At 40.5% G+C, this 14,021-nt stretch overlaps 1 protein-coding gene across 1 annotated transcript in view; it reads right to left on the bottom strand.

Annotated features, from left to right (window-relative positions):
• Positions 1-14,021, bottom strand: part of KDM2B (lysine demethylase 2B) — a 125,056-nt gene that overhangs the window by 53,509 nt on the left and 57,526 nt on the right. The window contains exons 10-11 of the mRNA XM_019473272.1: positions 11,256-11,371; positions 4,731-4,857 (exon numbers count right to left, since the gene is read on the bottom strand). Of these exons, the coding sequence (XP_019328817.1) occupies positions 4,731-4,857; positions 11,256-11,371 (243 nt within the window). The remainder of the gene's footprint in view (positions 1-4,730; positions 4,858-11,255; positions 11,372-14,021) is intronic.

Below are 14,021 nucleotides of genomic sequence, written 5' to 3'. Positions count from 1 at the left end.
CACCAGCCAATGCCAGGTTAGAACTCCAGTTTCAGAGTGGTTATGCAGTCTGGGCTCCCACATGACTTAGTGCAAAGAGACCCTCACCCCTCTCCATCTCAAAGCAAATAAAACCAGCTTATACAAACCAGTCAGTGATACAACTCGGTGAAGAGGAGGAGCAGCTCAGGCTTGACCACAGGACAGAGAGCTAGAAATACCTTTTTTATTATAGCAATTCACTTCCCTGTGGTTCTAGGCAAATCACTTACCTTTCTCCACAGTTATCCACTTGTACAAGAAGGATAATTATATACAGTTTCTTTCCTTGCTGAAAAGCAACTTGCTGTATTACAGAACTTAAAAGAAAGGGAGGGGGGTGAAGTATAATTATGAAATCTTTCTAAACTCTTTAGAACAGTCCAGTGTGTAATATCTACCTTGACATTCCCAGCTCCAAACCCTGACACTGTGACTTGGGAGCAGCAGTTGCTCTTGGTCTGCCAAAGACAGCAATGACATTTTCATTAGCAGAAAAAAACCTGAGCATACTGGAAATGTATCACTGCGTGGCTCCTTCACCATGCCAGAAGGCATATTTTCTTCATCCATCAGGCTTAAAGTACAGTTAGAGCCATCCTGTTAAAATTTTAGCAATGGGAATCTTAAAAGCTGCAGGCTACAGAGAAAGCGCATTTTTGATAGCCCAGTATCTTCTCCCAATTACTCTTTGTCAGCTCACTCTCAAGATCCATACCTCACTGCAGGTCAATTGTGGTTGAAAATATCCAGTACAGACTCATTCATGGTAAGAGTAAAAATAATGAAGACATATCCATCCTAAAACAGCGCATGTTCAAATCTAGTAGGAAACCCAAATAGGATCCCTTTCTGATTTCAGCTGGCAGGACAAGTGTCATTGTTGAGAGGGACAAGGAAAAGAAAAAAAGAGAGAGAAAGAGAGATTGCGTGCTTTTACAGCAGCCTGTGATTGCTGTCATGTCATCATTCCCCTGAGCGTTTGCCCTTCTGTGGAAGGGATCTGTAAAAGAACAGTCTCACACACTAACTAGGAGGCAACTGCCTGAAAACTCATTCTGGGCCTGAAGAATGGGAAAGGAAACCACAGTCATCATCTTATAACTCATTTAGAAGGGCAGACATTTTTATTTAGGGAGTGGGAAAACCCAAGGTTTTAGCCTTGCCTACACTGAGGTGTTGGTTTTTTTTTTTCCCTGTCTGAAGTTTTGTGAGTCAAGACATTTAGAAAACAGAAATACAAAGAACAATATAAGTTGCTATACTAGCATACAACTATTGGGACAGAGATATCTCAACACAATCACAGCAATACATTTTCATGAGTAGGCAATGTCTTAAAAGAGTCACTCTGAATTTAGTAACCTTCATGTCAAAGCAAATAAATACTATGTAATGAGAACATATTATGAAAAGTCTAAAGATATCCTTAAAACACAATTTGCTGATGAACTCAGTTTTCTGTGTCCTCTGTCCTGTATCACCATAGTAATCTCCTTTTTTTCCCATGCAGGAGAACAGAATGTCTACCAATTCCATGAAAACTACCACTTTGTGAATCCCAGAGACCATGGGCAGCATCCTGCGCTCTCTCTGCTTGATGTCCTCCTCAACTAATAATCAACTGTTGCTTCTTAGCTTCTGAGATCCAGTGATGTCCTCCTCAACTAATAATCAACTGTTACTGGATCTCAGAAGCTAAGAAGCAAGACCACTGTATCAGAAGGTATATAAGAAAAGAAAGCAGCACAACTCAAGGGTGAAAAATAGCAAGTTCTAGCACCCAAAAGGAGAGGTAGAAAGTAGACATTTAAAACAAATTATGTCAAGGAAATTATTTAAAAATAGGGGAAACATTAAGATTATTCAAGAGAAATTTCTGAAAATGAATACAAGGATGTGCAGATTTTTTTCTTAAACCAAGAAGGACAGAAGACAAATCTATTGAGGGGTCTACAGAGAAGTTAAGTACTTTGTTTCATTAATCTTTAAGAAGAATAATGGGAAATACTTCGTCAAGGGATACTCTCTCATGGGAAATCAAGAAATTGCTTGCAGATAGAGAAGTCTCTAAGGAAGAGACAATTTAAGGACCTTAGCAGTTCTGAAGAAAAGCTTAAAAACAAAGCGGTGGGGTTTTGGAACACTGACCTCATTTGGATCTCCTATCCCACAGTAGGTGAAGGATATTAAGATATAGACACCACAGAACAAACAAGTGTAATTCAAGGATTACAGTCCGTATTTGAGTCAAGAGGCTGGACACTGAGACCAGTTAAAAGAAAAGACAAGCAAGTATTTGAAACAGTATTACTCACGCAGAACAAAGCGGCGAAACTTTGTGAAGGTAAATAATGTACCTTTACTCCTTTGAATTTAAGAAATGCCAAAGTGAAAGATCCAGTAGATATAGTAGATCTGGGCTTTTGAACCACAATCCCCAGTAAAATAATTATTTTAAGGTTAATATTCTGCCAAGAATTAAAAGGCAGTTTTTTGCCAAAAAAGTATACATCTGTCTCTCCTGGAGAGAAAGGCCCTGGATGTCAATGTCAGAGATTTCATCAGCACACTAATACTCTGAAGTCAAGAGATAGCAGGCAGGTGGATGAACTACATGCTGTCAGTAGATACCACTTCGGTAAGCTGAAAGTACCCATCCACTCAAGACAGTAACAACAGCTCAAGATCTGCCCAGCCAGACACTCCCAGCACCTACCTCAACTCAGCATCTGCAGCCACACAGTAGGGTGATCTGCAAGTCAGATCAGCTCTTCAATCCTTCTGATAACAAATATATTTATTTTTCAGTAGGGTGAATTTTCAGCCAGATCACTGAATTGATTCAGCTCACAGGACAGCCTCACAATCTCTAGACTCCACGAAACAGAACAGCCTTGTGAGAGCAGCACGTTTCTCACAGTAGCTTGAAATGACCATAGGACTATGCCCAAACAACAGCAAAACAGTTTAATATTCACTTTCCAGCAGGCCAACAACTGAAGCCATCACAGAAGACAACAAGATCCAGACAATGTTGCCACCAAACCATTTCCCAAATAGCCAGGCTCCTTTTCCTGATGCCTTTGCAGCTGGCACTCTTTGGTCATGCAAAACAATCCTTTTCCCCCTAGACACCGGACGTCTATGGTTACCAGTGAGCTTTTATATGATTTGAGTATCTCTCAGCTAGTAACCAGACAGAGGCACATTTCGTGGGATCACCAAACCATTATCAGTAATTACTGAGCTGGGCCAGAATTCACACTGGTGATTTAGCTGAAAAAGGTCCCATCTCAATATCCTGAACCATCCCCTCTCCACATCTAATTTGTTCTGAAATTACACCTCAGCAATCTGGCAGCCCCACCCTGCCTGCAGGATGAGCCTCTAAACCATGCTAGTGGTTTAGACAACAGGAGGTTGTTCCTTATTTTCCAGGGAATGCAGTTGTCAGAGTTTTGTCACTGCTTTTTGAAGAGCTGATCCAAGGGGCTAATTCATCCTTTCCTCTAGGACGATCTTATATGAAGAGAAGAATTCCTCCACACAGTTCCTGCTTAACTAACCCTTCTAATCAGGGTCTCCCAGAGCAAAGAAGAGACACAAGATGTGAAGCACCCAAATTCCTAGGGATTCCAAGACAATTCCCTTGTCTAGCTACACAGACTATTAGCTCCCTCAAATTATTCTTGAGTCAGTAAAACTCACTGGAGAGTGGTGCCTGCCTGTAAATTCTTAAATCCTTTCTACTAAGAATTATGCTAGTAGGTGATCATTTCTCTCCTCTGTCCAGAACCTAGGGCAGTTCCAACCATGCCAGGTTCACTCCAAGTGGCATCTCAGGGAGCAGAAGGCACAGAAATACTTTACTTCTCCACACTTCACATGTATCAGTTAAGATTTTGCTGGTGCTTGTGCTACTTTCAGCCATTCTGTGCTGAAAAGTGGGAGGCAATGCGGCCCTCCATCTTGTCCCATTAAAGGGAGAAAAAGAGGGCAGTTCAGCAAGGCAACAACTGGAATTGTCACACATTGTTGTAAAGCTCACAGTGCCAATGTAATGCCTTCCTGCTTCAGGCACATCTATTCGTCTCTGCTATGGTCCATTTTCAGCTATTGTTGTAAAGGTTTCTTTGACCTTCCTGCACTTAGGTTATAGATCATGTAGATTTGTGTAGGTGTTTTCTTGGTTTTGTTATTCTGCAGAACTAGAAGTCAGTCACCAACTAGAGAGAACTAAAGTAGACATTAAAGAGAAGAGAAAGAAACCAGGTTTAGTGACCATAACACATTCTGTAGAGGAGACGCTCTATAAAAGGACTAGATATCCATCCTACCAGAGCACACTTGCAATGCACACATTTCTGGCTACTAAGGTACTGTGCCAAACAGGGCAGTAAATCCTCAACTGTTTGGCAGATCATCTCAACACAAACATTACTGAAACCAAGGAACAAACGCATCCAAAAATTATTTTTCTGGGATTCACTTGCTAAGGGAATGCTCAATACATATAATTTGAAGTAGGTTGGTACTTCATGGAAATGCTTAAGAGTCAAAACCTACCCCACCCCAAAATAAAGAAATAGTTCATTAGAATTTCTACAGTTCTCCAATTCAATTTATAATCTGCTTTGCAGAAACCAAAGCAGTAACTAGCCTAAGGTGGTAGCATCAGTTCTGAATATGCACTCAAAGGATTCACTCACCAATTAACATTGATTCTTTCTGGTACTCTTTGCTGAGGTGGCAGCGCTGGGTCACACAGGACACGTATCTCTCCAGAACATACCAGCACATTTCATAGTAGAAAGGATAACGGAATTTGGCATGCACCTGAAAGCAAGATCGAGACTGTCAGTCCATGGGGAAGGGAGAGAAGTTTGCAGCACAAGGGCCAGTCATCATTCTCATCGTGTTATCAAGAGCACAAACAGTATGCAGGAGGGGGAGGGGAGAGAGGGTGGGAGCCAAGTGAGATGTATGCCTTCAGCATACTAAATGAGGAGACTGCCTGCCTGCCTGCCATGATAGCATCATTTCTTGGTTCACTAATTTGTATCCTCTTGGGGTGGTGGGAGAGGAAAGGGTTTGTGTTCTTGTGAAATCATGAAACTGATGGATGGCCCCTACGGTATTATTTACCTACTGTATAAACATAGGGTGGTCACATACAGATGTTAGTCAGTAAAATTCAAGTTAAAATAAAGGTGGTTTTTTTTTTATTTCCTAAACACTATCACATGTTTTTCATCAAAATGGCAGCATTACCCAAAATGAGTCAAACAGGAAATACATCTTTTTCAATTATGGTCTTCACAACAATTTGATTAAACAAATGATCACACAAATTCTTGATTATTGATAACTACACATTAAAAGTAAAAATCCCTTATGTGGTTTACACTTAATATTTTGGTAGCAAGTTAGCTTTTGCTACAAACAGAATAGCAAAGCAGGATTTTGACAAAAGATCCTGTCAAGCTGTGCACTTTTTCTTACATCTCAGACCTGTTGTTCTCACACAAAAAGCTTATTCTCCAACACCATGTATTTGTGAGATTATTTGAGATTCAAAAGAAAACAAAGTGGGTTTCCTTCCTTTCCAACATAGTTTTCTATCTATGGGAAGTCACTATACCAAAGAATAATCTGGGAAGCTCCTAAAATGCAAGAAAAATATGTATGTTTATTGTGATTTGTTAAAAATGGATGCCATGTATCTTGCATGCACTTGTACTTACACTGCACACTTCTTTCTCCTGGTGGCACAGAAATTTGCATTTTGCAGGCTTGCATGCATGCACTGCACTGGGATTATAGGAACTGCTTTAACGTATTCTATGCATATTAACTGCTCACCTAGCCAAGAGGTGTCCACCCACCTTTAATGAAAAGCTGGACTGCACTAGAAAGGAGCATTATCTTAGAAAGCCCTTTTTAAAAAACAAAACCAAAACACCACCCCACCCCAGATCTCCCCCAGTGAAGCCTAAACAGAACCACTAATCCAGCACCTGGAAACTCAGATTCAGCTCTGCAAAGCAGGCACTGTCGAAACACCTGCGTGTTGATACAAGTACTGAGCACAACAATGACTTACTAGAGTGACCATATTTGAAAACTGTCCCCAAGTTGGACAGTCAAAGAACTTGCCTCTGTTCCCAGGGCACAGGAAATGCTACACTTTTAGCAGTAAAACAAAATGTAACGAAGGGAAAATATACTGTATCGTCCCACTAAATGTATCACAGTGTAGGATTTAAATACTCCATGGCAATTCCCAAAAGTTAAGATCTCTTAAATTCAACACAAATGTAGCTGGCAAATCTGAACTGCACGTTGCCATGGGTCATGCATCCAGTGATGCTGCACCTTTTCAAATGTTTCCCTGTGTTGTTTGTTACAAAGCACATATACCAAAAAAAGAAGAGAAAAAAAAGGGGGGGGCCCAAAAACCAACCAACCAACATCCCCCTAAATGTGAGAACATTTAACCCCAGGGCCTTTTTGCATTGGAGAATAATTTTCCTTTGGTTTAGTTATTTGTCATAAAGAAGAGATCGAGTCACTTATCACTATTACGGAACACAGGGGAAATTAGCCATGCTAAAATATATGCTAATAAAGGAACTCAAATTTTTCCAAGAGAGCACTGCAGGAAACAAAATTTGCAAAGAATTGACTTACAAACAGGAAGCCGCCTTCCACCCCTCAGCCTTCAAAAGGTTTTCAGCCACATGCCTGGGAATATTAAAGACATCATTGCTCAACATTTGTTGACAGATTCTGAGCTTCACCAAATTTAGTTGTTACCAATATTAATTCAATGTGAAAGACAAGGCAGTAATGCATGCAGTGCTCCCATTATGTATATCAATCTTTAATATTCAATTTGAGTTCCTAATTGCCTCACTATCGATGTTCCAACCCACAGCAAATCCCTCCATGCCTCTGTAATTCACTATTTGCCCGAGAAGGCTCTTCTTTTACAAACCTTCAGAAGTAAGAGCTACCATATGTAGCAAGAGATACTGTGCTAAGATCTACAGTGCCTTTTGCCAGTAAAGCAAGTCTAACAGTGCTTTAAAAGTCTTTTAAAGTTTGCCTTATGGAGAAATACAGAGAGGTACGATCTTTATGATATCCTTGGGCATTTATTAATTATAATGGATGTGAACTGCATTATGTACACATCCATACTTCTTCCATTGCATGCTTATGGTCAAATGAACTCTTGGGGGGGGGCAGATAAAAGAAAGGAAGAAAGAAATTAAAAATGTCCTGTGATCAATTTAAAGTGTAATACCCAATACAGACACTGCCAGAGGACTAAATCCCCCACCAGCAGGGAAATACACTGGATCATCTAACAGGCATTTCCAGCTCTAACTTAATTTACAATCCACTGAATAGATTTTTTAATTATTCCTGTACAGCAAGAAAAATCCTCTCTGGAACATGATCCATTTCTTCGGTTCAAAGTGAAATTATTTTAGAGACTCATATCCCCCTCCAAAAACAAAACAAAAAAAACCCTAAGCAAGTGAGGCACACATTTTCCTTAAGAAAGTATTAGTCTCTTCTACAGCGTCCATTAAAATCATTACAAACTCCACTTGTGTTTAATCACTCTACTCACAATATTGAAAAACAATTTATGATTATTTACAAAATAATTAATCTATCCACTTAAAACGTTATCTTACATTCCAGAAAACAAATCAGTAGCAAACACCATCATCTGTGAGTGACCACCTTACGTATATATTTTGAGTGCTTTGTCCCTATCCATGTTCAAATATTTTAACACAGTTAAATTTAGATGAGTTGGGAGTAAGTTTGACACATTCTTCCTCTTCAGTAATACAGAGCTGTAACACCCCTATGCCAAGATGATGAATCTCTGCATGGCAGCCTGCTTTGCAGTTATTCAAGCTGGTCTAGCAGAGAGCTAAACAGCTTGGCCTATTTGACTAGCTGTTAATTGGCCTCTAGGAAAGCCAGACTGCAAAATGAGAGTGTCTACAAACTGTAAGGCTGGAGAATATTTGTTTACCTCAATTGCACATTAGGAGCTGTTTCCAACAATAGACATGTTTTTTATTACTCCTTAAAACTATTTTTAAATGGCTATAACCCTCTTAAAAAGTCTCCCAGGGATATGACAAATTAAGGTAGAATAAGCATGACAAGTATATAAACTACGCAATTTTATCAGGCTGTAAATCAGCATTACCTTTTCAACCATGTATTTATTCTTGTCTTAGCTGCTAAGACAATAACAACTACACCTAGCATAAAAATGACTTTGAATATCAGCAATCAAAGATGATTAAGCATTATATAGCAGGTTTAAACACAGTGAAACCTCCATAAAATTGCTCTGTGCAAAATGAAGAGGGGAACACACCTGTATTACACTTTGATTCGAGTGTGGCAAATTACTTCGTCCATCACATCATGTAATTTACTTCCGTGCTACACACAATGGAAAGATCAATACTGATGAGAAACTCATTTGCAGTATGTTCACACTGGCAAATTTGTGTGAACTACATACTGTACTGAGTCTGCTATACTAGCAAGTGTATGAATAGAATTATTTGAACAAAGAAATTACAAAATTTGATTGGCAAAGCAAATAAAGTAGTACACACTAGAATCCTATTTTTGAAAACATTTACCCCTTCAAGATTCCTGCGTGATATTTTTAGGTTTGGGGAGGGTGTGGGGTGTTATTATTTCTAAATAACAGTATTGATTTTCCTGCCTTTTATCAAACTTCTGTATGCTTTAGTTGCACGGCTTACATTTTACTTCTGTCAAGAAATTCTTGCTATTCTTCGACTGTTCACACAGCTTTGTTATTTACAGCTGCCTACAAGCACAAGTTTGTGAAGACAGGTACAGGTTGTGCATAACACATTGCTAGCACACAGCAACATACAAGCGCCGAAATTGTTTCTATGAAGTCGTGGAAATTCTGGGCTGTTGGCTTTCATTAGTCTTTTTTAAAGCACTTAAGTATTTTTGGAGGGAAAATGATAAAGAACTACACAGACTTCTAAGAAAATCTAAACCAAAACTGACAAGAATAAAGGTCTGATTTGGGACTTCCAAATGTTGCAGTATCCCTTTCCAAAAAACTGACAGGACATTTTCAAAGAGGCAGATACCCCACTCGCAGAATCTTCCCATAGGATCAAGGTGCTAGTGGCTTTTCAAAGGCATTTCAGTGTAACTGGATGGTAAGTTCCTAAAAGTTACCAAAATACTTGACTATTATGGGGAAATCTGCCTCCTGGTAGAAAAGCTTAGGAGATCAAAGCTGCACCCAGCTTCCCAAGGAGAAGGACCTGACATGAAGCACTACTGAGCAGTTACAACACAAGGTGTGTGATCTTGGTTTGCTCAAGTCCTGTAGGAACAAAATGTCAGCTCTTCTACTACTCCATGAAAAAAGAGTGTTTCCTTCCCATCTTCCCCATAGACATCAATGGAAATAACTTGTTTCTGGCATCGATCCTGCCCCCCGGTCCTCACTTCTCCATTCTCCATGGAAATTACCTGTGCCAGCATCCTTCCTAGCAACAACACACCCTCCCCTTGAGCACCTGCAGCACATATATCCAGCATATATTGCTAGTTCTTATTTACAATCACTCTGAAAACCTTCCTGTGCCTAGCACCTCTGTCTAGCCACAGTAAGCCCCTTCCTGCTTCTGCCATCATAACTTTTTCCTGTCCAAGTCCCTTTACTCTTTCTTAAGACACTTGACATTCTTGCCTTGGGACACCTATTCAAAGCCAGGCTGAACTCCACTCTGGTTCTCTACCTCCACTTCTGCTCTCTGCTACATTCCCTCTGTTCTAATTCCTCTGAATTTCAGCTTTTGTCTTCATCTCTCTTCCACTAAGAATTCATTTTTCTGCTTAATATTCCTTCTCTTCATTAAAATCACTCCAGGAAACCAACTGCTCCCACCACTGTCTTGCAATGTGAAGATTACCAGGCCCTGCACCTCCTGCAAAGGAACAGAGCAGTCCCTTCCTAACACAGCACTGGCAGAGAGGCACTGGGGGGAGGACACCCTTCCTCTCGCTGAGTCAAAGATACATTTCAAAACAGTAAGTATTTGCTTCAGGCCTATGCACTTTCACTGCAAAGAGTGATTTGGGGTAAAAGCCCACTTGGAGCCAGAATTGTGCCCTCTTGTAGAGGTGAACAACAGTGAACTGTACTGATGTCCAAGATGTACCATTTTAAGACTTTTTAATAATTAAGAAGAATTGCAATTTCCTGCCATTTTGCCAGCCCAAGTCTCCATTAACACCACAGCTGGCACCTGTGCCAGTGGTTTACCAGCACTGTCTCAACGCAATGCCTCCAAAAGTCAGCCACAAAAAGTCCCCATCTGAATTTGCGCATACCACTGGTCCATTTTTGCATCAGAATGCTACGGTTGCCTTGCATAGCTTATTTAATAGCCTACTAAAACAGTGGCACTTCCTTCAGATTCTGCTACTTTATGAAACTGCAAAGTGTATGACGACTAGGTGTTCCATTTATTAATTTAGGATAAAATTTTCACTCCCAACAAAGAGGCCGCACAGTAACCTCCTCCAAGACGTAATACTCTTTCCATCAGGTAGATGCTACAGGCAGATGAACATCACAATGTTCAGATTCATGTCCCACCCAGACTCTCTGTGTTCTAAGACATTCTTGCATAGTATCAAGTCATTGTAGAAGAAAATACTGCAAAGTATAGAAGACTTCATTTCATACGCAACTTCTGTGCAGCTTTGTCAATTCAGCTGTGGACAGTAGAACCATCCTAGTCCCATTAGTTCTCCAGGCTCGGGTATCCATTCCAGGTGTGCACAGAGAGATGATAAGCAGGGGGTTACCAGAAGTACTGGTACAAAGGTCTGTAAAGCGCAGTATGTTTTTGTGCAAAAGGGAAGGTGTTTATGAAAGTTTAACAGGCAGACAAAAGACACAGAAGGGACATGTCTGTGGGAAGTAGGGAAAAAACAGATGAGTAAATCCCACTAAAAATAGCCAACATTTGAAAGTCTCATTACTTCACATTTACCTCTTGTTTCAACGACTCTTGACACGGAGATCCCGTCAGTTCTTGTTTGTCAGAAGGAAATATGAGAGAGAGACTATGACAGATCATAGTCACAAAGAACTGTTCAGTTAAAAAAGAATCAAGTATCCTTACCCTTGTTCTGTCCTCAATTTCATAGATGCGAAGCTGCATGGGAACATTAAAGCTATGCAGGATATTTCCACCGAACACCAGAGAATCTACTGGAGTATAAACCGCGTGTATCCACCCTAGAGAGGAAAAGCAAAGAACTGAGAATGCCTCATGCTATGTAGTATTACAGAGCAATTTGCAATCAAATTTTAACAACCCCCATGAACCCCATTCTGCAGGGGATGAGAGGTTAAAGCAGCGAAAGGTTAAATGGTATGCTTGTAGCCACACTTTAAGATTAGTCATAGCAGAAGAACGGCATCTTATGATGTACAGTCTTACAACCCTCTGTAAATTGGGTTCTTCTATTTATTCACAGAACAGTTACAGTGTTTACTGAGAACACGCAAGCTTGTGACTCAACCACATCCATGACTAAGAAGTAAATTCAGTCTGTTCAATACACTTGGCTCTGAGATGTATCTACTGGCACCTCCAGTAGGGTTGCGAATCATGTTAGCAGTGGTGGTGGGCTAGGGCTGTGGAACTGGACTGAGTCACATCAAACTTCTTCCACACCAGCACCAAAGCATACATCTTCAGATGTCAACAATTTCAAATTATTACCAGCCCTCCTTCAGAGGTGAAAGTTTCATATCCTATTATCAACTTCCTGAAGCAAACGAAAAATCTTTTTCACTGCAAGCCCCAAGTTAAGGGATTTAACATTTCTAGTACTGGAGCTGATGAGACTTTTCTGACCCAATCCTGCAAGGGACTGAATTCATTTCACAGGCTCCAAAGAGGGTGAAGAATTTTCTATCACGACAAAAATCCAGGCATAGCAATTCAGGCAGCCACATACCAGCTCTTCTGCTTCTGCATTGTTTGCTTGGTACGTCAGTAGCTGAAGGACTGGCTATGCAAGACTGTAGCCTCTGATCTCTTCAGTGAAAAAGGAATTGATCCTGCTAACGATCTGGGACCCACAGAGACCTGACGCTTTTTTTTTTTTTTCTTCTTTTTAATGAAAAGCATTACAATTTATAAACCAGCAGACAGCAAAGCAACAGAGGGGGCAGTCAATTTTTTCCTAACTGCGCAGTACTTTCTGTTAAAGCTGTGGCAGCTTTCCTTCACTTCAAGATCAGTGAGGGAGCAGGAAAATGCCATTCAGCCTAACAGGTTCTCCAGCTAGTAGCCACAAAAGCTCTCCTCCACAACAATCTTTAGACTGTAAAGGCCTGCAAAGCTTTATCTGAGAAGTCCTTGAGCCACAGCAGATGGCAGATGTGGGGCTTTCATTTAAGGGCATATTGGTAGAAGAGAGGAAGGAGAAGAAATGAGCACTAGGAGAAGAAAAAAACACTAGAATTTTCTCCCTGGAAACACAAGCCCATCACTCGGATACATTTTTCTGAAATTCAGAAACACTGAATGGTTGGTTCACGGAAGGTACCTCTGGAGGTCCAACTCCCCTGCTCGAGCAGGGCTGCCTAGAGCCAGCTGCCCAGAACTATGTCCAGATGGCTTTTCAGTATCTCCTAGGATGGAGACTCTACAACCCCTCTGGGCAACCTGTTTCAGTGCTCAGTCAATTTACAGGTCTGATTCCACATGATAGATGTGACGCGTATAAAAAAGCAGGTGGCTCATAGCTCTCTGTATTACTGCATCTTTCCTGCTCCAGTTAGTATAATTTCAGTTACAGAGTCGCTCACAATGATCCAGTCTGTTTATTACTTCCAAATCAAGAACAACCAACTAGAGAGGAATTTTTTTTCCATGTAAGGGTAGTATGGCAACTACATACATCAACACTATGAAAACTCTTCACCGTTGAAGTAGTTTACCACCTCACATGAAATACATTGGTCTGTACTAAGAGCAAACTACTGGAAAAATAAATGATCTTCCTGATCCTAGTCTTTGGGAAGGAAAAAAGACCCAGAGTCAAGGAAGTTGGGCTACTGCTTCCATTAGGTAACCAAAGATTTATGTGGTTGGGGGAAAGAATGGAAACCATGTGCTGAAGCAAATCTGTTGCTGTGTCCCCAAAGCCAGCTTATTGGATAGGTGCTGAAACACAGAGTCAATTTGCATGACAATTCAGCTTAATTGTCAGTTTTAGAAATGAACAATCTGAAGCTCAAAAAAGTTAAATGACTTGTCCATGGCCACACAACTGAGTGGTGGCAGGAGACAGGTCAGAAACAGCCAATTATCAGCAGAACACTGAAGAGTCCTCATCACTACTTCCCACTGCAGTTCTCTCAGCACAGATCAGTCAATGTATAAACATACTGGAACTGGCAGATGCAACAGATTATTTTAATGGAATGATCAACATCATTCTAAATACAATTTGTTATCAAATATTTACAACTTAAGTAAAAGGAATAACTGAGCTAAAACCTGGCTTTCTAGTCCTATAGGAAAAGTAGAAAGGAGATATCCTTCATTTTATAAGGAATAAAATGAAATCCCATCAATGCAGTTGTTCAAGTGTATGCTTTTACTACAACCACACAGTAGCCTCCTCCTACAAATTTTATTTCCTCAGTGAAAATTTCACACTGGAGTGCAGTTGGTTTCATCGTTTCTTGCTCTTTGGGTTTCAGTCTCATCACACCTTCCCTGACCTCTCGACTCTGCCCCCACTAGATGCCAAGAGTCTTTGTGTTAATAACTGCTAGACTTCCTCAGTAGCAGTCTCAATATTTTTGGGAGAAACGTGAAAAGATCTATCACCAGCTTGAGCCAATGCTCCAACAAATGGTGTCCCAG

Source organism: Aptenodytes forsteri, unplaced genomic scaffold (genome assembly GCF_000699145.1).
Source record: "Aptenodytes forsteri isolate BGI_AS27 unplaced genomic scaffold, ASM69914v1 Scaffold118, whole genome shotgun sequence".
In the NCBI taxonomy this organism is placed as follows: domain Eukaryota; kingdom Metazoa; phylum Chordata; class Aves; order Sphenisciformes; family Spheniscidae; genus Aptenodytes; species Aptenodytes forsteri.
The sequence above is the reverse complement of the archived record's forward strand: the minus strand, read 5'-3'. Positions and strand labels throughout refer to the sequence as shown.